General features: G+C 42.8%; 3 protein-coding genes across 3 annotated transcripts; 2 read left to right on the top strand and 1 right to left on the bottom strand.

Annotated features, from left to right (window-relative positions):
* Positions 1-2,725: 2,725 nt before the first annotated feature.
* Positions 2,726-4,718, bottom strand: LOC118095714 (olfactory receptor 6E1-like). Its single transcript, XM_035136946.3, has 2 exons — positions 3,826-4,718; positions 2,726-2,774 (listed from the first exon to the last, which is right to left on the bottom strand). The coding sequence occupies exons 1-2, from the start codon at positions 4,716-4,718 to the stop codon at positions 2,726-2,728; spliced, it is 942 nt and encodes a 313-aa protein (XP_034992837.3).
* Positions 4,719-11,915: 7,197 nt separating this feature from the next.
* Positions 11,916-12,863, top strand: LOC118095713 (olfactory receptor 6C74-like). Its single transcript, XM_035136945.2, has one exon. It carries the CDS (start codon positions 11,919-11,921, stop codon positions 12,861-12,863), a length of 945 nt encoding a protein of 314 aa, XP_034992836.1. The 5' UTR covers positions 11,916-11,918.
* A 7,406-nt stretch (positions 12,864-20,269) lies between these two features.
* LOC118095712 (olfactory receptor 6C74-like) lies at positions 20,270-21,220 on the top strand. Its single transcript, XM_035136944.3, has one exon. It carries the CDS (start codon positions 20,276-20,278, stop codon positions 21,218-21,220), a length of 945 nt encoding a protein of 314 aa, XP_034992835.3. The 5' UTR covers positions 20,270-20,275.
* The last annotated feature ends 3,754 nt before the right edge of the window (positions 21,221-24,974 follow it).

Raw genomic sequence — 24,974 nt, forward strand, 5'->3', positions numbered from 1 at the left:
CCTGATTGAGATTGAATCTTGACCAGACAGAAGTACTGTTTGTGGGGGACAGGAGCTGGACAGGTGTGGAGAACTCCCTGGTCTTGAATGGGGTAACTGTGCCTCTGAAGGACCAGGTGCACAGCCTGGGAGTCATTTTGGACTCACAGCTGTCCATGGAGGCACAGGTCAATTCTGGGTCCAGGGGCAGCTGTTTATCAGCTCCATCTGGTATGCAGGCTGAGTCCCTACCTGCCCGCGGACTGTCTTGCCAGAGTGGTGCATGCTCTAGTTATCTCTCGCTTGGACTACTGCAATGCACTCTATGTGGGGCTACCTTTGAAGGTGACCCGGAAACTACAACTAATCCAGAATGTGGCAGCTAGACTGGTGACTGGAAGCGGCCGCCGAGACCACATAACACCGGTCCTGAAAGACCTACATTGGCTCCCAGTACGTTTCCGTGTTGGTGTTGACCTTTAAAGCCCTAAATGGCCTTGGTCCAGTATACCTGAAGGAGCGTCTCCACCCCCATCGTTCTGCTCAGACACTGAGGTCCAGCGCCAAGGGCCTTCTGGCGGTTCCCTCGCTACGAGAAGCCAAGTTGCAGGGAACCAGGCAGAGGGCCTTCTTGGTAGTGGCACCCACCCTGTGGAATGCCCTCCCACCAGAGGTCAAATAGAACAACAATTACCAGACCTTTAGAAGGCATCTTAAGGCAGCCCTGTTTAGGGAAGCTTTTAAAGTTTGATGAATTTCTGTATTTTAATATTTTGTTGGAAGCCGTCCAGAGTGGCTGGGGGAACCCGGCCAGATGGGTGGGGTATTAATAATAATAATAATAATAATAATAATAATAATAATAATAATAGTAATAATAATTCCCATAGGCACCTGGTTGGACTAGATGGGACTTTGGCCAAATCCATCACATGCTCTTATGTTCTGCAAACAACATGTAGGTTGCCTACCTAAGCTTCACTTACCTATACTGAGCTTGTACCATATAGAATCGAATAGAATCATAGAGTTGGAAGAGACCACAAGGGCCATCCAGTCCAGCCCCCTGCCAAGCAGGAAACACCACCAAAGCATTCCTGACATATGGCCGTCAAGCCTCTGTGATGTGATTCCATGAATATTGTCATAACTGTTAGCATTAAGCCTTTCCCCAGGGGCCAGTTGTCAGACTGGACCCACAGAGCAAATCGTGATTGCTCTCACAAACATGAAGAACAACACACACACACAAGTCAGTAAATAAGGCTTAACTGCTTTATTTACATATAAACAGACTTGGAGTTCTACATCATGGCTCCCTCTCTCTGGCATGACAGCCAGTAAAGAGAAAGAACAAAGGAGACAACAGTCCCACGTAGTACAGTAAGGTAAACATCCTGTCTACGTCACATCCACTCTGTGGAATGAAAATTCATACAGTCATATGATACACAATAAACCTATGACTGCAGACGGGGAATGAATTTCCCAACAATAACTAGGCCTTCTATGGCTGATTGCATTCAGTTTTATAATTCCCTCCAGCCCAGAAGTGAAATAGATAATGATGATGATGATGATGATGATGATGAATCTACCCCACACAATATGACATATAGGGACAAATTTGGTGGTGGTGAATGCGAATGTCACCAGTGGGTGTGAATGTCTTGAGGAGAAGGGCTTATGGTTCTGGCACTCTGAAATGGATTGGCTGAACCTGAATGTTCATAAAATGGTGGCGGGGGTGGGGAAGCTGGTTATCCATTGGCAAGAAAGGACTGAATGGGCAATGGATGGGGAAGGAGAAACACAATGGAATGTTTAGTGACTGTTTAGTGATTGAAGAGAAGGCTGGATTGGGAAGAGGGAGGGAACTAATGGAGCAAGGGACCAAGGAGAGAGGGGAATCTGGAGGAAACTCACAGTGCTTAATGTCTGTAGCCATTGTATGCTAAGGTATTTAGTTGGGAGAGGCAGGCGTATCAGAGCTACCTAAGGCCGCTCAAAGTGAGTGTGGTTAACTGGGACACAATGCATAAAAAGCAAGGAATTCCACAAATTTACACACTTTCCTGTCTGAGAAAAGGAGAAGATGGGCCAACCAGATTCCACACACAGAACCTGATCAGATCTATTTCAACATTATATATGGGACACCACCCTGCACTGTGTCCAAGTACAGCCATCTAGGTTAGGAGATGAAGAACAGGCTAACTTCTGGGTCTCTGGAGGAATGATGGATGGATGAGTATTTCATTACATAAGCACCCATCATCTGGTACCTGAGGCAGATTCCTCACACTGTCTAGTAGTAGTGCCAGCTCTGAATGGTTTGGAATATCTTGCTAGTTCTTTAGCTGCAGACTCTGGTTAAATAGATTTTGCTGACTTTCTACATCATTCCTCAATGCTTCTCCTTTGGTTCTGATAAACTTCTGATTATTTTTCATGACTATATGGCTCACTTTTCCAGTTGACATCGCTGGAGTAAGATTTCAAAATCAGTTCTGTACCTGTGGGAAACTATTTATTTATTTGTCTTTAATATACAAAATCAAAACATGTAGTTATATAATACCATAATAATATAATTTGTTACATATAATAAAAAGACAGAAAAAAGAATTATAATTTATTATTTAATTATCATTTGCTATTTGCAGCCTTATCCTAATTCTAACTGCATAAAGTTCCTTACAAAATACACAGGTCAATGTTATCTTACAGTTTGTTCCACCCATTATTAACAAAAAGGGTTCAATTTTTCAGTAAGTTGATTACTGTGTTGTCTGCTTCCTCACATGTTAACCAGATCTGTCAATTTAACCATATGAACATCCTCTCATATCAGCATTAATCATAGCTGCCAAGTTTTCCCTTTTCTCACGAGGAAGCCTATTCAGCATAATGGAAAATCCCTTAAAAAAAGGGGATAACTTGGCAGCTATGGCATTAATCTGTCATCCAGTGAGAAAACAAAGATTATTCTGACTGCAGCTGATTATCGCACAGGCAGCTTCTTGTAAATGACTGGCCATCTCTCAATGCAGTAAAATAAGCCAATAATAAACATAACCAAAAAAGAATAACCAAGGGATTGGTTGGAAAAACATAGTCTCTCATTTCCTTTATTACATGAATTATCAACTTCCAAAAATAATGTATGTTTTGCATTTGCAAAAAATTATATTGAATTTCATCAGATTTTTCTTACTTGATTTTTCTAAACAAAGTTATATATTTTACTCACATACGGTAAAGGTAAAGGTAAAGGGACCCCTGACCATTAGGTCCAGTCGTGACCGATTCTGGGGTTGCGCGCTCATCTCGCATTATTGGCCGGCGTACAGCTTCCAGGTCATATGGCCAGCATGACAAAGCCACTTCTGGTGAACCAGAGCAGCACACGGAAATGCCACTTACCTTCACGCTGTAGCGGTTCTTATTTATCTACTTGCATTTTGATGTGCTTTCGAACTGCTAGGTTGGCAGGAGCTGGGACCGAGCAACGGGAGCTCACCCCGTCACAGGGATTCGAACTGCTGACCTTCTGATCAGCAAGCCCTAGGCTCTGTGGTTTAACCCACAGCGCCACCCGGGTCCCTAGTACCTGGGTCCCTAGTACCTCACATACGGTACTAGAATATAATTGGCATTCAGATATTGAAAGAAATCTAGTATTCCCAGGAAGCAGCAGAGGAGAGTTTATAAGTAGCACGTCAGCAATTGAATGGATGTCTCCATGGTCAATGCTTAATATTAATGTTTGTTCTGATGTCAGTTGGACCCCAAATCATCTTGAGTCCTTCCAAATGGCAACAAGCTGTCCTACATGCTCCTCTCAAGGCATCCTGGACTTGTGTGTTCCTAAGGCAGTATATGAATGGGACAAGAAGAGGAGCCAGCACAGCGTTCAGAAGAGCCACCCCTTTGCTGTAGTCCAATTCACTATCATGGTTGGGTTTTATGTACATAAAAATGCAACTGCTGTAAGTGATGGAGACCACCGTGATGTGAGATGCGCAAGTGGAGAAAGCCTTCTTTCTCCCTGAAGTGGATGGGATGCGCATGATGGTGCAGATAATGTGGACATAAGACACAGTATTTACAGACAAGGTCCCAAGGAGGGAGAGGGTAGCAGTGACGAAATTGAGGAGATTCAGCAGACTGGTGTCCGTGCATGCAAGTTTGACCAATGGTCCATTGTCACAGAAAAAATGGTTGATGGTGTTTGGGCCGCAAAAGGGCATCCGGAATAATACAACTGCAGGGACAATGATCAGCAACAGCGCCCCAGCCCAAGACCAGAGCACCAGCAATGAGCAGATCCGATTGTTCATGATGGTTGAGTAGCGAAGAGGGTTGCAGATGGCAACGTACCTGTCAATGGACATTGCCGCCAGCAATAGGAACTCTGTGGTTCCCAGGACAAAGTGCACAAAGGACTGTGTGAAGCAACCAGCTAGAGAGATAGTCTTCTGGCCAGTAGCCATGTTGTCCATTGTTTTAGGAACAATGGCACTGGTATACCCAATTTCCACAAATGCAACATGTCGGAGGAAGAAATACATCGGGGTGTTGAGCTGTTGACTCACCAGTGTTATTAGAATAATAAGTAGGTTCCCCATTATCGTCAAAAGGTATACCCCAATCAGCAGGATGAAAAGTATAATTTTAAGTTGATGGTTGTCCGTCAAACCCAACAGTATAAACTCTCTCACCATGGTGTTGTTCATTGTTGTTGGCACTTCCCTAAAAGTAATGGGAAATGAAACCTTAGAGCTGTGTTAGCCTTTAAAAAAATAAGCACATGCTATTCAATTTTAACTCTCTGCAATTGCCTGAATGTGACTGTTACTGATATCATGAAGAACTGGATCAGACCAGTAGATCTGTTTCAGTCCTTTAGAGACCCTGCTCCCAGACTATTTACATAGATCAGAGATGGCCTTCCAAATATTATTGGGCTTAAACCCCCCTCAACTCTGAGTTGGAGTCCAGTGACATGTGAATACAGTAATCACAAGTTTACCATCCCTGGAACAGAACCAAAAGCAACATATTTTCATTGAACTTGGCTGGATTTCATGGGAATGGTCTGCACTGATATTTCCACCACAGCAGGCCCTTGCCAGTTCCCATCCAAATGCTCATCAAAGACATCGCCATATATGATGCATCACAATAACCATAGCTACATCTAAATGATTCTGTAAATAAGCATCTTATATGCAAAATCATTTTCCTTTACGAAAGCAAATACTTTTCATCACCTCATTTCATCACCAAAAGCTGTAGCAAAATACTCACCTCCTAACATCAGCTTAGAAAAGGGGATGATGTTATCATTTGTATAGATGCTAAGTTGGTTGCTAGAACCTTCAGGTCATGGTGATGACGCTGACATTCTTCCACTAACCAGGGAGATTGAGCAATTGTAAAGGTTTCACTCCATAAGCCTATTTTTTGTGTGGCCTCTTAACATGCCACATCCTTAACACTTCGCCAAAGCGTCTTTGCTGTCTTGGCTCACAGACTAGTGACCTTGGCGATATTTTGCTACACATGTTTCTCCGTCTCTTTGCCCCAGGAGTGAACACTGAAGCAACCTGGCTCATGTCCTTAAGTGCTGTTTGTGTCCCTAGGCACATCTCACAAGAGATATTCAGTCTTTGCTTGCTAACAATACACAATTGACATGAACATTGCTTCTCTAAGGTGCAGGAAACTTATTGTGCATCGTATGAAACAGGCACAGGCTGAAACCAATTTCGTGTGTGGGTTTCACATGGGAACCTGGTTGGCCGTTGTGCAGGAACAAGATACTGGGCCAGAGGGGACTTCAGCCTAATCCAGCATTGTTCTTCAAAGAACTATCATATTTTGGAAAGGCAGATACAGGGGATAACTCTGGATCTAGATAATCCTCCCTCCCCCACCCCCCGGTTTACCCCTTGGAATATGTTCAGAGCTACAAGACTCTGGGGCTGATGTATTAAGTTCACAATATAGACAATTTGTTGTATCTGACTAAGAGAAGGCCCATTGAAATAAATGGACTTACACATCATTATTAACTTTCCCATTCATTGCAGAACACACAAAAAAGTATACATTTCCTACAAAAGAGACACAAAACTTTTGATTCCTGAGTATGCTAAAGCTATCCACATTAGAAGCACTGGGTTCTGCCCTGACCATCAGGGTTCTGTTTCCCCCCCCCCCCCGTTTTATTATTTCAGCTTGCAATGATCCACCCCACCTTATCATTGCTCAGAGGCTTCTCGGATTAGTCAATAATCAGCCATCTTTATTTTGAGGGAAAAGAGTTATAAGTTATAAGTATGATGTGGGGAGGGGGGAATTTCCACTTCATATATTAAATGTATATCTCAACCATACTCTCTCTCTTTTTTGATAATAATTATTATTAATTTTATACATTAGGGGGGGGGAAGAAAAATACAAACATTATAAAAAATATACATGAAAAGAAAAAAAGAAAACACACCACACACACACAAAACGCACAATAACAATACCTATAATCATTTTAACTTTCTTCTAACTCTTCAAACCATTGTTTCTGGGACTTCCCCAAGTCCCCCCTAACTGATTTCCTTTTCAAATCTTCTTTAGCAGTTTCCTAATCATTCTTTTAAACATTTCCCAAAACTATCTCCATATCTTTACATCAGAACAAGTATATCAAATTCATCTATACTTTCTTTCTAACATCTACTTTCATCCCTAATGCCAAATAAGGAATCCCCCCCCCATAGAAATTCAAATTTTTATATATCTCAGCCATACTCTCAAAGGAGCCCCAGGAAGGAAAAACAACAAATGATTAAACAAATACAAAAATCTTTAAAATGTATTGCACTGGAGAGATAAAAATGCTATGAGGGTACAAGAGAGAGAATTCTGCTCGCCAGTACGTTTCCAAGCTCCATTCAAAGTGTCGGTGCTGACCTTTAAAGCCCTAAATGGCCTCGGCCCAATATAACTGAAGGAGCGTCTCCACCCCCATCGTTCTGCCCAGACACTGAGGTCCAATACCGAGGGCCTTCTGGCGGTTCCCTCATTGTGAGAAGCCAAGTTGCAGGGAACCAGGCAGAGGGCCTTCTTGGTAGTGGTGCCCGCCCTGTGGAACGCCCTCCCATCAGATGTCAAGGAAATAAACAACTATCTGACTTTTAAATGGCATCTGAAGGCAGCCCTGTTTAGGGAGGCTTTTAATGTTTGATGTTTTATTGCTTTATTATAATTACTAGCTGGCCCGGGCACGCGGTGCTGTGCCTGACTCAGGGTCCTTGTTTCCCAGGAAAGAGGGAGGATGTGTGTGTGTCCCCCCCGACTATGTGTTTTTTTCCACACACACCCGTTGTTGTGTCTCATCCCTGTGATTACTCCCATCCTGTAGCGACCCATGAGGTATCCCGTCCCCTCTCCCCCCACCCCGGGTCATCCCTGTGACTCCCCCCACCCTGGGTCAACCCATGACCTATTCAGACCCCTCCTCACCCCACCCAGGGCTCCACTCAGGATAGTCTGTAAAGTAGAGCCGAGGCCTAGTCTGTAGGATGTAAAGTGGAGCCGAGGCCTAGTCTGTAGGCTGTAAAGTAGAGCTAGTATGTAAACCCTGCTGGAGGTGTGGTCTCCGAGGCATGAGGGATTGTGGGAGTATGTTTGTCCTTTGTTTGTTGGATGTCCACTGGAGGGCGCATTTTTTTTACATAAATCCAGGTTTTTACCTGTGCTAGGTGTGTCATCTGGCCAATATAAGTGGATGGTTACACTCCCACTTGTGACTCTGATGTTGTGGCCAAATTTGAGGGCGATCGGGCAAGTGGTTGTGGAGAAATGTGTGGAATAACAAATATGCACCTTCTACATTTTTATATACAGTATATAGATTATGATTATGATTATTATTCTGTTGGGAACTGCCTAGAGTAGCTGGGTAAACCCAGCCAGATGGGCAGGGTGTAAATAATAAATTATTGTTGAGATGTGGTGTGGTGGCCTGCCATCGCCCTTTCCCATAGCAGCCTGAGGGAATCAAGAGACCTGCGAACTCTCTTGCCAGTCGGAGGACTTGAATTTGTCCCACCTGCCATTGGCATTGTGCTGGGGAGGGGGTTGTCACATGGTGTTGGTGAGTCGGGAATCAAAGATAATGGATACATAGACAAAATTGACACCACCTCCCCAGCACTGTGATGGGTCCTGCTCCTACAGGGTGACCGTGGTGGGTCATCTGCATCCCTGGTTCCTATTGGTTGGGTAGTGGACAGGGGCATGAAAGAAGTAAACACAATGGAATGTTTGAAACAAAAGTCTATGCGCCAGATCTGCAGTATCTGCCGTGGCTTCAGAGGGACTAGACACCCTCCCCAAAACAAATCTATGTTCAATGGACCCTTTGCACTGGGGGAGGGGTAGAAACCACACAGCACGACTTCATACATCCAAATGGGTAACATATATATGGTAGGACCCCCACCCCCCACCCACAGACATAGATTACACAATACCCCCAAACAAACAAAAAATAATATAAAGTTTATTTATGAGGAATTGATATCAAGCGATATAAAATTTATATCAAAACGTGAGATTTCGAGGGTAAGGGGTGGGGCTTCTGCTACTTTAAGTCTGATGACTAGTGATCCCTTTATTTTGCTTCCCATCCCTGCTATAGATAAGATATAAAAAAAGGATGAAATGTTAAGTACCTTTTCTGCTCCTTCAGGGACCAAAGTGGAGGTCCCTAGCGCATCATGATGAACTAAGAGCTAATATCTGTTGCACTAAATGCTTGCTTAGGGACATGAATCTGCACCATTGCCTATAAGATGTTGCATCTGAGAAGTAAAGACTGAATATCCTTTGCACCATCTGCTCAAGGACCTGAATGGGTACCATGGAGATAGCCAGGCAATAACATTGCAGAGATTGCTGGAATGCAGATTGTGAGGACTCTTCTGTTCTGCCGCCAATTTCCATCCTTGGTAACATGGTTGTAGTAGTAGAGTCCTTTAAGTTCCTGGGCTTTATAATTTCTCAAAAGTTAAATTGGTCAAGCAACATCAATAGTATTATTAAAAAGGTCCACCAGAGGTTGTATTTCCTGCGTCAACTAAGGAAATTTAAATTGCCCCAGGAAGTGTTGATCCAATTTTACAGAGGCATCATTGAAACTGTTCTCTGTAATTCTATTACCGCTTGGTATGGTACAGCTTCCAAGACAGACAAGAAAAGGCTCCAACGAGCTGTAAGAATTGCAGAAAGGGTAATTGGTGCTAGCTTGCCTACAATAGAGACAATCTATGCTACCAGAGTTAAGAAGAGAGCAGAAAGAATTGCAGCAGATCCTTTACATCCCGGTCATCATCTGCTAGATTTACTCCCATCTGGACGTCACTACAGGTCTTCATATACAAAATCGGCCAGGCACAGGAACAGGTTTTCCCCTTGTGCCATTAAATTGTTAAATTTATAGATGTGTAGCTGTAGGGGAGGTCAATTATGGGTGGGTTTCTTTGCTTATTTGTATTGTGAGTGGAACAGTGTGTGTATGTTTACATTGCAATGTAGCCGAAACAAATTCCAAGTAGCCGAAACAAATGTAGCCGAAACAAATTCCAATAATAAATTATTCTTATTCTTATTCTTCTTATAATTATGGTCCTTTGGTTTTGCTTAGACAGAAAAAGGAGGTCTCTCCTTCACTGGACCTGAGAGGTCATAGCTCGATGGCAGAGCACATGTTGCATGCAGCCTAGATGGTAGGCATAGATGGGCCTTTTTTCATTCCATGTTGAATTTGTACATATCACCCTGATCCAGTAGGCTATTCTAACATTGTTATGGCTTTATGTTCCTATGTCCTTAAGACTTTGTTTTTATTCCGCAGAGAGAAGAATGTAGATGCAAAACTTTTGGAAACCAGGAAAAAAAATGGATGTGAACATTTCAGTTAGGTCAGTTGGTTAGAAGGTAAAGGGAAAAGGTAAAGGAGCCCTGGAAGGTTAAGTCCAATCAAAGGTGACTATGGGCATAGCTGCCAAGTTATCCCTTTTTTACAGGGATTTTCCCTTATGCTGAATAGGCTTCCTCGCGAGAAAAGTGAAAACTTGGCAGCTATGTATGGGGTTGTGGGGCTCATCTCACTTTCAGGCCGAGGGAGTCAGTGTTTGTCCACAGGCAGCTTTCTGGGTCATGTAGCCAGCAGGACTAAGCTGTTTCTGGCACAAAGGAGCACCTTGATGGAAACCAGAGCCCCCAGAAACGCGTTGGACCTTCCCGCTGCAGTGGTACCTATTTATCAACTTGCACTGTCATGCTTTCGAACTGCTGGGACAGAGCAACGGGAGCTCAGTCCATTGCAAGCAACGTGGTCATGGGTTCAGTGTCCATATGGGTCCCCTGCATTGCAGAGGATTGGAGAAGATGACCCTAAGGGTCATCTATGATTCTATGATCTTCCTGTTAAGGTGAAGTGCAAGAGGTGTGCAGTTTACTCTGGTTTCTCTTCAGATTGTATCAATCTTTGGCCTTTGCTGAGAATTTACCATTGAGTGTCATAACATTGTGCTCCAAAATCAGTTACTGCATAGAAAATAGGACATTCTTGTTTTCATTCTTGGTAACTAATTGTGAAATGTAGGATTATTTAAAGCACTGTTTAAAAGTGGCATTTTTGTGTCTGCACTGTGTCTTTTGCTATCAAATTGCATGTGATGAGCCAGAGTGTGGCCAAACTAGATGACATGAGAGAGATGTCAGAAAAGCATTCTGATTCTGACTTAACTGACAAGCAGGTTAAGAGGTTGTGGTCAGGGGGAGAACGGTGGTGTAGACAGAGGCATCACAATTCTGGTTACAAAGTTCTATTGTTTTTAATAAAAAATAGACTTTATTTATTTTCCTTTAACAATACAAAACAAAATCATAAATAAATCATAAAAATCATAAGAAACAAAATCATAACCCACCACCTTCAAATCATATTACACCAATAACATAATATAACATAATCCTAACATAAACACAAACAATAACCTGAACACAAACAATAACATAAGCAGCAAACAATAACGTAAACTTAAACAAAAATAAACATAATTTGAACATAGATATAATATTAGCCCTTTCTCCTCCCCCCACCATCCCTTGTGACTTCCAGCCTTTTCTATAAACTGATTTTACTTCCTTTACTTTGTGCACACCTTATTCTATCTTTTTTTTCTTTTCTTTATTTTTGCACCCTTCATAAATCTGCTATAAGATTCACTTTTTCAACCTGCTTTCTTAAATATTGGTTAAATGGTTCCCACTCCTTTTCTACCCTTTCCTTGCCTAAACTTTTTGAGACTCCTTCTTTTGTTGCCAAATTTTTATATGTGCTTAGTTTTGATAGCCAATCTTCTTTACTTGGAATTATATTACTTTTCCAATTTTTAGCAATTAAAATTCTGGCAGCTGCTGTTGCATATATTACAACACATCTATATTTTGGTTACAAAGTTCTAGAGGCTAACTAAGAATGGACATGACTTAGGATCTGAGCTAAAGATGGATATGGGTCTGTTCCAGCAAATCACCTACTGCATCTCCTAGAAACTGTACAGCAGAGACCTGCTGGCAAAAACAAAGAAACAAACAAATAAACAGCTACTTGCAGTGCTTTTTTCTGGGGTACGCAGGGCTTTGGGCATACCCTAAACATTTTGTGAATATTTGTACTTTTGTCCATTTACTGTACTTATTTCCCCCAATTTGAACTATAAAATGGTGATTTTCTTGAGTCAAAATGAGAGTACCCCTAAACATTTTTTAAGGGGAAAAAGCACTGGCCACTAGAATTTAAAACAACTTATTAACATTGAATCCGGACTCTTCATTTCTCTTCTAGGAATGTGCCAACAATGAGGAACAACACTATGGTGAGAGAATTCACACTTTTGGGATTTACAGACAGCCGACAAGCTGAAATTTCGCTTTTTACACTCCTGCTTGGCATGTACTTTTTGACAATAATGTGGAACGCTGTGATTATCACAATCACACTTGTGAATCCACAGCTCAAAATCCCAATGTACTTCTTCCTAAGAAACTTTGCAGTCTTAGAGATTGGGTTTACCACCACTGTCCTCCCAAAAGCATTGGGCAATATGGCCAATGGCCAACAGACGATCTCTCTACCTGTTTGTTTCATACAGGTGTATCTATACATGAGTGTGGGAGTCACAGAGTTCCTTATGCTAACAGTCATGTCCATTGACAGATATGTGGCTATCTGCAACCCTCTTCGCTACTCAACCATAATGAATCATCGAACTTGCTCATTGCTGGTGCTCTTCTCTTGGGCTGGAGGATTTTTGCTCATGATGGCTCCTGCAATTACATTATATCAATTGCCCTTTTGTGGCCCACATGCTATAGATCATTTTTTCTGTGACTTCGGACCACTGATTAAACTTGCCTGCGTGGATACAAGTCTCCCGGAACTCATGTTTCTCCTCATTGCTACGTTCTCCCTCTTTGGGACCATGGCCGTAATTATTGTCTCATATATCAATATTATTTTCACCATTTTGTGCATCCCATCTGCCACAAGCAGGCAGAAGGCCTTTTCCACTTGTGCTTCTCACATCATAGTGATCTCAATCACTTACGGCAGCTGCATTGTCATGTACATTAAACCCAGAGGCACAGGTGAATTAGCATTTACCAAAAGGGTGGCGCTTCTTAACACTGTTGTGTCTCCTCTTCTGAATCCATTTGTTTACTACCTGAGGAACAAACAGGTCCAGGATGCCCTGAAGGCTGGATTTAAGGCGCTTTTTGGATTTTCTAGGACAAGAGAATAGAACCGACATCAACTCACACATGAAAATCAGAGATCAACTTTGGAGCAAATTGGAAATGCTTGCATTCCCTGGATTTCTTTCAGGAGTGAATATCAATTGGAGACTGATGTTGTGTGTCAGAGAATGTCAAATATGGTCCATGCAGAGGTGGATTTAGGGCAGCACGTCTTGTTCAGTAACTTGTTCAGGGGCTCCACATTGGGACACGGCAACTATGATGTAGAATGGAATGATGTGAGAGATGGGGGAACACCAAATTTTGGCATCACACTAGGTGCTACTAAAATTTGAGAGCCTATGGTCCACCTCTGATCCATGTCGGCTGTTTCAATTTACACTGGTGTTTAAGAGGATGAACCTCAGACATCTCTATTTGACTTTTTTTAATTAATTCCCCCCCCCCAAATTTACAATTTTTCTTAAATTTCAATAAATGTTTTTCTTAAAATTTTGACTTCACACCCTTACCTCCATGATGTTTTTATTCCCATCTTATACCTACTGCTTTATATAACATACTTGTATCTAATACAATTATTCTGTATTTCACTTGTTGTTTTCATTCCTCTGCTCATAATTCTCATATATATATATATATATATATATATATATATATATATATATATTTCTGTTTTGTAAATTATAATATTCATTTAAACAACATTAAAATATCCATGACTTCCCTTCTTCTCATTCCATAGTTTATTTTGCATATCATAAATCCCTGCATATTTTACATAAACTAAACCAGAATTCCATTATTACATCCATCCAAACTTATTTACACTGTTGAATTTAACTTAATGCTGCGAACATTGTCAAGTGTACACAATTTCCAACCATATAGTCAATAAACATTTCCCAATCTTCTTTAAACAAATGTTCTTCTTGTCCTCCCATTCTATATGTTAGGTCCGCAAGCTGCATATATTCCACCAGTTTAAGTTGCCATTCTTCTTTAGTTGGGACTTTGCTTGTTTTCCATTTTGGGGCTAACAAAACGCAGCCTGCAGTAGTGGCATACATACAGCAAATAACATTTTTTTGACAGCTGGGAATTTCTGTCTGAATTATCCCCAGCAAAAAGGACTCTGGTTTTTTTTGGGGAAAGTACTTTTAATTTTTTTTTCAATTCGTTATGGATTATTTCCCAATCCTCTTTTACGCACTGCTCATAATTCAATCCCTGCCTTCATTTTAATTTGACTCTTCCGTGAACAGCTCAGCTATTTTAACTCTTATTTTTGCTGTCAATCTTGCCATTTCCACATAGTCCATTCACTTTTGAAGCCATTCCTCCTTAGTTGGTTCTTCTCCTTCTTTTCATTTCTGTGCGTACAGGGTTCTGGCTGCTGTTGTTTCATACATAAATGCAACCTCAGATATCTCCCGTTTGGGCTGAGAGAGAAACCCCTACTGAAATCCCAGACGGTCAAAACTACTGGGCTGGATGGACCAATTTTACCAGATTGGTAAGCTGGTACCTTCTGTATCCAGAACAGATGCTCTGCTAGTGAAAAGTTGCTTGAGAACTACCACCATTTTACAAAGGGGTTTGGGGCATCAAATGCTTACATACAGTGGTACCTCTACTTACGAATAACTCTACTTACGAATGTTTCTACTTATGAACGGAGCTCCGTCCGCCATCTTGGATGTGGTTTAGATAGGATTTTTTTTCTACTTACGAATTTTTAGATAGGGTTGCTTTGATGTACGAATTTTTTCTCCCAATGCATTCCTATGGGTTTCGACTTAGAATTTTTCCGACTTACGAATGTCCATTAAATTCGTAAGTAGAGGTACCACTGTATTCCTCAAAGTGTGGTTGCAGTTTGGCTACTCTGAATGGGATGGTGGAGGTACGTATAAACAACTACAGACAGATTCAGGTCTACCTGACTGTATAGCATTTTGAACCTGAAATATACTCGGAGTCGAGAGTGAATTTCATGCTCTTTACTCAGCTCATAGTCATCAAGGAGAAGAAGAGAAGAATGGCTCTTTTCCCAAAACCATCTGCTTATATACATTATTTACACAATGGGCCTTGCATGATTGGCTACTTCAGGGCTACAACTGTGGGCCAATCAGGTTGTGGATTGACTTCTGCCTGCAGCCTGATTGGCTGCTCCTACAGGCCAATCAGGTTGCAGATTCACTTCTACCAGCCGCCTGATTGACTACTCCTGCAGGCCAATCAGGTTGCGGATTCACTTCCACCTGGAGTTGGATTGGGTAGCTCCTGCGGACCAATCAGACTGCTGATTCTGAATCCTATTGTTCTAGGATTCAGCTCAGTACATAACAGAACCGTTAACCATCAGATACAGATTCAGCACAAGTCGGCACGATTCAGACTGAGCCTTTTTGATATTCGCACGAAATATTAATTAGTGTGTATTGGTGGCTGTCAAATGCAGTAAAGCATTTGATGGCAGCTATCAGATATGCAGACTAGTTCATTGGCTAAAGAGCACACCTAGAATCATAGAATCATAGAGTTGGAAGAGACCACAAGGGCCATCCAGTCCAACCCCCTGCCACGCAGGAAACACCATCAAAGCATTCCTGACATATGGCCGTCAAGCCTCAGCTTAAAGACCTCCAAAGAAGGAGACTCCACCACACTCTTTGGCAGCAAATTCCACTGCTGAACAGCTCTTACTGTCAGGAAGTTCTTCCTAATGTTTAGGTGGAATCTTCTTTCTTGTAGTTTGAATCCATTGCTCCGTGTCCACTTCTCTGGAGCAGCAGAAAACAACCTTTCTCCCTCCTCTATATGACATCCTTTTATATATTTGAACATGGCTATCATATCACCCCTTAACCTTCTCTTCTCCAGGCTAAACATGCCCAGCTGCCTAAGCCGTTCCTCATAAGGCATGGTTTCCAGGCCTTTGACCATTTTGGTTGCCCTCCTCTGGACACGTTCCAGCTTGTCAGAATCCTTCTTCAACTGTGGTGCCCAGAACTGGACACAGTATTCCAGGTGAGGTCTGACCAGAGCAGAATACAGTACAGCGGTACTATTACTTCCCTTGATCTAGATGCTATACTCCTATTGATGCAGCCCAGAATTGCATTGGCTTTTTTAGCTGCTGCATCACACTGTTGACTCATGTCAAGTTTGTGGTCGACCAAGACTCCTAGATCCTTTTCACATGTACTGCTCTCAAGTCAGGTGTCACCCATCCTGTATTTGTGCCTTTCATTCCCGCCCCCCAAGTGTAGTACGTTACATTTCTCCTTGTTAAAATTCATCTTGTTTGCTTTGGCCCAGTTCTCTAATCTGTTAAGGTCATTTTGAAGTGTGATCCTGTCCTCTGGGGTATTAGCTACCCCTCCCAATTTGGTGTCATCTGAAAACTTGATCAGGATGCCCTCAAGACCATCATCCAAGTCATTTATAAAGATGTTGAATAAGACTTGGCCCAAGACAGAACCCTGTGGCACCCCACTAGTCACTTCTCTCCAGGATGAAGAGGAGCCATTGAGGAGCACCCTTTTGGTTCGGTGTCTAGCCCGCACTTTACTAGCTTCTTTACAGGAATATCATGGGGCACCTTGTCAAAGGCCTTGCTGAAATCAAGATATGCTACATCCACAGCATTCCCTTCATCTACCAGGCTTGTAATTCTGTCAGAATTGACCTATGGTCTGGTGAGATGGCTAGAATCTTTAGACTGTTGGACTAGGACCTGAAAGTTCAGGGTTCAAATCCCACTTAGTGATGAAACTTCCTGCGTTCCTTGGTACAGAAAATTAAGCTCAGCCTGCTCCACCTCACAGGGTCATTGTGAAGACAATTTGGGAAGGTGAGAACCAAGATGTGCACCATCTTTAGCCCCTTGAAAGAAAGGTGAGACAGAAAAGAAATAAATATATAAATAAATGCTCAGTGAATCTTTGGCAAAATATTCATGGGATATCCCAGCCAATATCCGAGATTGAAACTCAGAGAAGAAAGGAGGCAGTGAGAAGCAGCAAAGTGATTTCAACTCTGGATTACAGAATTAATAACCAGCCACATAGAAGCTACATAGGCATATCATGTCCCTTATGGTCTAGTTTGTGGTGGTGTGATCTAAGCCTCTTGCATCAGATGTTTTTTCTGCTCTTCTGGGAAGGAAAGCTGAAGTCCTCCTTGGTGTATTCTGACAAAATTAGAGCTAATATATCTTGTGTTGAATGCAGGCTTGGAGACAAAAAAAATTCACCATTGCCTAGAAGAGGCCCCCCTCAAGCATCAAATCAGCACTATCTGCTCAAGGAACAGAATGGGTACCATTGCATATCATAAGATTCTGCATTGTAGTGACGGTGGAGAAATGCATGACATAAAATTTGCAGGGCTTGTTTTGTGAGGTAAGGAAGGGGGGATTTCCTTGAAAGCATGGAGGATATAGGCACCACTCCCTGGAAAAATTGTATTCTGTATAGTAATGTATTTTGTTCTGTGGTTCTAACATTATTTGAATGTTTCATTTTTAGTTGCTAGCCTCCATGGGCTCATGGGAGAGGAAGGGAAGAGAATAAGAATTCTTAGTTAAGAGCTGGGTCCAAAAAGTTATACTCCTAGGACAAGTACTTCTGCCTGTGCATGAAGGCCCCTTTCTTCTCCCTATGCATCCACTTGTCTCCCCAAATCTATTTTGTGGATTCCTCCAACCGCCTGGATCCCATTTTGGTAGATGTGGATGGAGGAAGTTGTGATGTTGAGGCAGAAGCACTTGCACTAATGGGATAAATTCACTGGATGCAATGTTACAATAACAATACATTTTGTATGCAAAATATTCATATTGTGTGAGCATAGGCAAACTCGGCCCTCCAGATGTTTTGGGACTACAACTCCCATCACCTGTGACCACTGGTCCTGTTATCTAGGGATGATGGGAGTTGTAGTCCCAAAACATCTGGAGGCCAGAGTTTTCCCATGTCTGACCTTGTGCTTTGAACTGAAAATGTATTGCAAAATTCAGAGAAGTGTATCCTCCGATCAGCAACTGTGTTCAGATCCATGTACAACTCCGCATGAATTAGATTGCAGAATCTCCCTCCATCCACAGCCCCAGCATAGCTGCCAAGTTTTCCCTTTTCTCGCGAGGAAGCCTATTCAGCATAAGGGGAAATCCCTTTAAAAAAGGGATAACTTGGCAGCTATGAGCCCCAGGTTCAATAGTCAGCACTTCCTATTAAAACGATCAGGAAGCAGATGATGTTAAAGACCCCCAGCTAAGAGTTTTGAGGGCCATTGCCCTTCAACTTGCAAAGCACTGGGGTAATTGAAGAAAAAGTCTGACCTCGTATAGGGCACCTCCCTGATCTGTTTCTATAAACTTAAAACACTGTACTGGAACAGATGTAAATGGTTGGAGGCAGTAATATTTATGCCTGTTGCTGGGATCCACAGGACAGGGAGAGAAAGAATAAAGTAGATGCAAAAGTTCCAGAAACCGGGGGTGGGAAGAAAATAATGTGAACATCCTCTGGTTAATGTGAAATGCAAGAGGTGTGTGTTTAGCTTAGAATTGACTTTTGAGTGTGAATGTAGATGGCTTGAAACCTGTATTCCATATCTTTGCTCCTAATATTTTTATTGTTTTCTTTTTTGCATATGTGCCTATAAGCTTCTCCATCTTTGATCCCCACTCGGCCCTCAGCTCACCTGTGCCTCCTCTAAGGGAAACGGCTTCGACTGGCTGGCTAAACAAGTGAGGGCACTCAATGGGCTTCCACCCTTAAGGAGTTAGGGATTTCCCCTGCATGTGAAGACAAGTTCTGGCAGATTGAGCAGATAAGACCAACTGTGGTGACTGCATGCGCAGTAGAGGGAAATGAGCAGCAGTTGGGGCTCATCCACCTGGGAAGGTAGCCCAACTAGAAGAAGGAAAATCTGGTCCTAATCCTCCGCTATCTTGTGGCTACATACTAATTCATGAGAAAGGCTTTGGGAATAAAACCAGAGGAAATATCCATACCTGCTGCTTTGATGGACATCACTGGGCAATACAAAGGTACCTTTGCCATACTTTATGCTTTTGATGTTTTTAATATTATTAGCAACTCAGTCTGCCTTACTCTTTCCACCTTATGATCACAGCCAGCATCTTATCTCACAAGAAATTCTTTCCCATTGTTGCAGTAATGGTTGGTATACTTTGTTTTTTTTCTTCTCTTTAGTGGCAAACAACAGGAAAATGGTTAAAGATTTTTCATGCAGAGGATTCCCTCATCTGTTTATATATATATATATATATATATATATATATATATATATATATATATATATATATATATATGTAAACCATAAATCAGGCATTTTGCTCTACCTTAGACACTTCAATGTCCACTTTTTTCCATTCTGTTCTTCTTAATGACAGAATGTGGTACATACAAATTTTCAGATTGTGTCAGAGGGTCATCGTGTCTACTCTAAAGTAACTCCGCCTGAGTCCAGTTTGTCTTCAAAGAATTTTATTGTGCTATCTATTTACAGTGTAGAGACAGCTTAAAACATGACCTCTCATCCTGAATCAGAATCCGGCAATGGCGTACGTCTGTTCCCACGCCTGCAAAGTAGTCTGGGCACCCCAAAACGCCACCCCCTTGACCTGCGTTGCGGTGCTCTCCTCATTTCTGGCGCCGGAAGGAGCAATGCCCTTAAAGTTTCCTCCTTCAGCAGTCGGTTCCCTGGCTCTGCAGCATTCCTAAGCGTCTGCCTGCATCCCTCCGTCTCCGAGCTTTCCCATTGTTCCTCACTCTGATTTCTCTCCCCCTCCGAGTCTCTTCTTCCCCCTCTGGCTGCTTCAGAACCACCAGTGCTCTCTGTACTCGAGGAGGTGGACATCAGGATGATGGGGGCTGGCTCCCTGTAGGGAGTCCCCCTTACAGATTGTAAATTTTCACCAGCAGATAGAGGGGTCTCTCCAAGTTATACTTTTCCCTGTCCCAGAAGTGTTTAAAGAAGGGAGGGTGTGGGTCTTTCTTCCTAGAGAAGGTGTTTATGTGACTCCTCAGTTTCCCAGCTCATTCTAACTTTTGTCTGAGCCATCAGGCACAGACAGCATAAAAAGCCTCAATCAAAGCATTTGAGGTTGCTCACAAATCTCCCTTCTCTTCCTGAGTGATTAAAGGTCAGCCCATCTCTTTGACTATTATCAAGCGCCACAAAATTATCTTCTGTCAGGGGCGAGCTAACACAGAGACAGCCGAACCGCAATTCTTCTCTCTTGAAGTCGCCACCTGGAACTGATTGTATGTGAGGCATATTATTATTCACAACAGTTTTGACCTGATTTTTTTTTTGGGGGGGGGAGGTATCAAAATGGAGTAGCAAAATATATTTAAAGTAGATTTGAAAAAATGGTTGATTTTCTATTCACTTTAGTTGTAGGAATGTGCCCAAAATGTGGAACCACAGCATGGTGAGAGAATTCGTACTTTCGGGCTTTACAGACAACCGAAGAGTTGAAATCTTGCTATTTACCTTCATATTTAGCACATACCTTTTGACAATAACGGGGAACGCTGCGATTGTTATAATCACTCGGGTGAATCGCCAGCTCAACACCCCAATGTATTTCTTCCTCCGACACTTTGCCTTCATGGAAATTGGATTCACCACCTCTATCATTCCAAAAACATTGGCCAGCATGGCCGCTGGCCAGAAAACCATCTCTCTACCTGGTTGCTTCACGCAGACCTTTTTGTACTTTGCATTTGGAGCCACAGAGTTCCTTCTTCTGGCGGTCATGTCCATTGACAGGTACGTGGCCATATGCAAACCCCTTCACTACTCCACCATGATGAATGCTCGGGTCTGCAAACTGCTGGTGCTCTGCTCCTGGGTTGGTGGGTTGCTGTTTACTATGGTCCCAACAGCTGTGCTGTTTCAGATGCCCTATTGTGGCCCAAACACCATCAATCATTTTTTCTGTGACAGTGGACCACTGATGAAGCTTGCGTGTGCTAACACAAGCCTCCTGGAACTGAGATTTCTTCTCATTGCCGCACTCTGTCTCCTTGGGACCTTGACCATAAACATTGTTTCCTACGTCAATATTGTCCTCACGATCCTGCGCATCCCTTCGACCACTGGGCGGCAGAAGGCTTTCTCCACCTGCGCTTCTCACATCACCGTGGTCTCCATCACTTATGGTAGTTGCATTTTCATTTACATAAAACCAAAAGGTGTTGGCACTTTGGACTTCAGCAAAGGGGTGGCTGTTCTTAACACGATCGTGTCCCCTCTTCTGAACCCATTCATTTACTGCCTGAGAAATAGGCAGGTCCAGGATGCGCTGAGAGCTGGATTTAGACAGTGTGTTGGGTTTCATCAGAAGCCAAGATGATTGCCATCAGCTGAAACCTTAAAATCAGATATTAACTGTGCCTATCGGCAACACTGCGAGGAGAGAGTACCATATTCTGACAAAGACTGTGTTTGGAAAACATCAAACGGCAAACAAATTCAGATCAATTTTGGTGTCAAAGAGTATAGAAGGTCCACATCACAGAGGAGTTTCAGCTACACATAAACAGGATACCAAGTGTTAAATGCCAGGTGCTATTCAGTAACTTAGACCAAGGTTGGGAGATTCGTTTAAGCATGGAGTCCACATTTCATTCTGGGTACCTTACCAGTGGTTGGTGGGGCCAATTGGTTGGTGGGTGGAGCAATTAATGAAAATGTTACCTTTGTGCAGGAGACTAGTTTCTACACTTACTCCCACACCTAAACACCTTTAAACACCCATATCCAGGCAAGCAAGAGGCATTATCAGAGTTCAAGTATACCTCCCAGGTAGGCAGATACACTCATGAAAGTTGTGGAGCAGGGGGAGTGAAGGATGTGGCCCAAGGAAAAGATCTGTGACTGGGGAGAGCCCTGGGGACCAGCTAGAGAGGCATCTGGAGGCAGCCCTTTAATGTTTAATAGATTATTTTATTTCATTTTTCTGTTGGAAGCCACCCAGAGTGGCTGCGGAAACCCAGCCAGATGGGCAGGGTATAAATAAATTATTATTATTATTATTATTATTATTATTATTATTATTATTATGGAGGGCTGCATCTGACCCTCAAATCTGAGTGCCCCTGACATGCACGATTCCAGCCCTTAGCAAAGGCAAATCAAGCAGGATGATCAGAGCTGAGGAATAAACTTGCCCTTTAGTGGCAAACACCTTAGAGATCACAGAATTGTAGAATTGCTGCAATCTAGTCCAACCCCCTGCAATGCAGGAATCTTTTGACGAATGTGGGGCTTGAACCCACAACTCTGAGAGTTTAAGAATCTTATGCTCTACTGACGACGAGATGTGCTTAGATATGAGATTCTAATGGTTGGGTTTAATTAAGTAATTAATCATGGTATATTTACATCTCACTCTTCCTCCAAGGAGCCCAAGGTGGCACACATGGTTTCGCCCTCTCCCATTTTGCCATCACAACAACCCTGTGAGGTAGGGTTAGGCTGAGAGCCAATGACTGGCTCAATATCACACAATGGGTTTCATAGTTGAGTGGAAATTTGAACCCTCATCTTCCAGGATCAAGTGAAACCATTTTAGTACGGACCCAAGGCCGTCTTCCCAAAATATGAGTGTTCATGAAGCATTAATCAAATTGAGAACCCACAAATCAAATAGTGGGCTGGATATTTCAAAGCAGTGATTGACATAGTTCCATAGAATGCAGGTGCCCTTGGCTCAGAGTATGTAACTCTGATCCCTAACCATGATTAAATTTCACTCATTTCCATTCTAACTGAGCAGGACAGTAGCATTTTGGAGACGTTAGCAGCGACCTCCAGGGTTGGGATGTCTGTTATTCTGCCCATCTTTCAAATGAATGAATGTATATTTGGTGGGTGAGGGTGATCTATGTTGTGTTTCTGAATTTTAGTCTGGTGCAATATAAAAGAACACTGGCTTGCCATTAGTACATGTGAAAAGGATCTAAGGGTCTTAGTAGACCACCAGTTTAATATGAGTCAACAATGTGACACAGCAGCATAAAAAGGTAATGCTATCCTAGGCTACAGCAACAGAAGTGTAGTGTCCTGATCAAGGGAAGTAATAGCAACACTCTATTCTGCCTTGATCAGACCATGCCTGGAGTCCTGTGTCCAGTTCTGGACACAACAATTTAAGAAGGATATTGACAAGCTGGAACATGTGCATAGGAGGGCAACCAAGATGATCAAAGATCTGGAAACCAAGCCTTATGAGGAACACTTGAAGGAGCTTGGTATATTTAGCCTAGAAAAGAGGAGACTGAGAGGAGATATGATAGCCATCTTCCAATATCTTAAGGGCTGTTATATGGAAGATGGAGCAATATTGCCCTCCCCCCAAAGCTTCGGAGGCTAGGACTCAAGCCATTGGCTTCAAGTTACAAGAAAGGGGATTCTGACTAAACTGCAGGAATAACTTTCTGACAGTAAGAGCTGTTTCACAGTGGACTAGACTCCCTTTGAAGGTGGTGGACACTCCTTCATTGGACATTGGAGGTTTCTAAGCAGAGGCTGAATGCCATTCCTGCATTCCAAGGGGTTGGGCTAGATACACCTTGGGGTCCTTCCAATTGTACATATTTTATGATTCTATGAAATTATAGATAAGTTTCTTCAAGTTTGTTGTTGTTCTAAACACACACACACACACACACACACACACACACACACACACACACACACACTGCACCTGTAATCCACACTGAATTTGTAGTGTTTGTACACTGAGCATATAATATACACTGCATTCACACAGACCCACAAACAGCCACACATGGAAATACTAATGACAATAGAAAAAGAACAAAACTGGAAATAAAATGCAAAGCTACTGTCAAAATGTGTTGGAAAGGGGATTAGGACAATGCCACTATCTTGACAGGAGCGTGCCAGAAGTAAATCACACTGAACAAGTTGGTGTTGACTCTTTATAAGCAAAAGCAGGATCTGCACAGGAGTGTCAGGCCTACTGAGCAAAGCAGCTCATCTCTGACAGGTTTTGCCCCATGAAATAGTTGCTGAGACTGAAGGTCCCCATCTCCCCACCTAAGTCTCCTCTTCTCCACGGTTTTACCCAAGCAACCTGAGACTACGCTGGCATGACGCTAACTTCTCCTCTGCCCTCTTCATGCCTCTCCTGGATCTACGAGACCAGTTGGGAGGGGAGCTTGTTGCAGCAGAAGGGGGAGACACCTGTGCCTCTTCACCAACCTGACTAATCTCTGCCTCTTGGCTTCCCTCTTCTCTTGTTTCTGCTTCTGCCACAGAGGTAGGACTTCTTGTCTGTCCTTAATGTTCTTCTGCGGCAAGCGAGTTCATGTCTAGCAAGGTCTGAAGGCCACCAGAAGTTCTTCCCACATAGACCACAGAGGTAGGACTTCTTGTCTGTCCTTAATGTTCCTCTGCGGCAAGCGAGTTCATGTCTAGCTTCTGACACCTCCTCCCAGTCTGCTGCTTCTTCTCCCTCTGACTACTCATCATCCCACCACCAATCCCTTGGCTCAGAGCCTTCTTCCCTGTGTCCAACCAGTCCGTGACACTATCTAAAACACAAACAACAAATTATTGTTTATTTATTCAATATATGGATGGGAGTGGCAGGGCTGCTGAGAGAGGGTTTGTGGCCTTGTCGGGGGGGGGGGCGGGATGGGGGGCAGCAGGAGCAGATCAGCCAAAGACCTTTCCACGGGAGTTGTATAGATGTGCAAGAAACAAAAAACAGAAACAAAAGCAAATATGCAACATAAATATGGTGCCCTACATTATTATTATTTCCACTATCATACACATCGACCACAAGGAGGCAGAAGACTTTCTCCACTTGTGCTTCTCACATCGTAGTGTTCTCAATCACTCACGGCAGTTGCATTTCTATTTATTTTGTTGTTGTTTAGTCGTTTAGTCGTGTCCAACTCTTTGTGACCCCATGGACCAGAGCACGCCAGGCACTCCTGTCTTCCACTGCCTCCTGCAGTTTGGTCAAACTCATGTTCGTAGCTTCGAGAACACTGTCCAACCATCTCGTCCTCTGTCGTGCCCTTCTCCTAGTGCCCTCAATCTTTCCCAACATCAGGGTCTTTTCCGGGGAG

This window comes from Zootoca vivipara, chromosome 12, assembly GCF_965207765.1.
Source record: "Zootoca vivipara chromosome 12, rZooViv2.hap1.1, whole genome shotgun sequence".
In the NCBI taxonomy this organism is placed as follows: Eukaryota; Metazoa; Chordata; class Lepidosauria; order Squamata; family Lacertidae; genus Zootoca; species Zootoca vivipara.

Excerpts from the sequence above, each read along its gene's own strand:
- LOC118095714 (XM_035136946.3), bottom strand. The coding sequence starts at position 4,718 with ATGAACAACACCATGGTGAGAGAGTTTATACTGTTGGGTTTGACGGAC. Across the intron at positions 2,775-3,825 it reads ACACAAGTCCAGGATGCCTT|CAGACAACACAGTAATCAAC; the intron begins GAGAGGAGCATG and ends CATGTGAGGAAG.
- LOC118095713 (XM_035136945.2), top strand. The coding sequence starts at position 11,919 with ATGAGGAACAACACTATGGTGAGAGAATTCACACTTTTGGGATTTACA.
- LOC118095712 (XM_035136944.3), top strand. The coding sequence starts at position 20,276 with ATGTGGAACCACAGCATGGTGAGAGAATTCGTACTTTCGGGCTTTACA.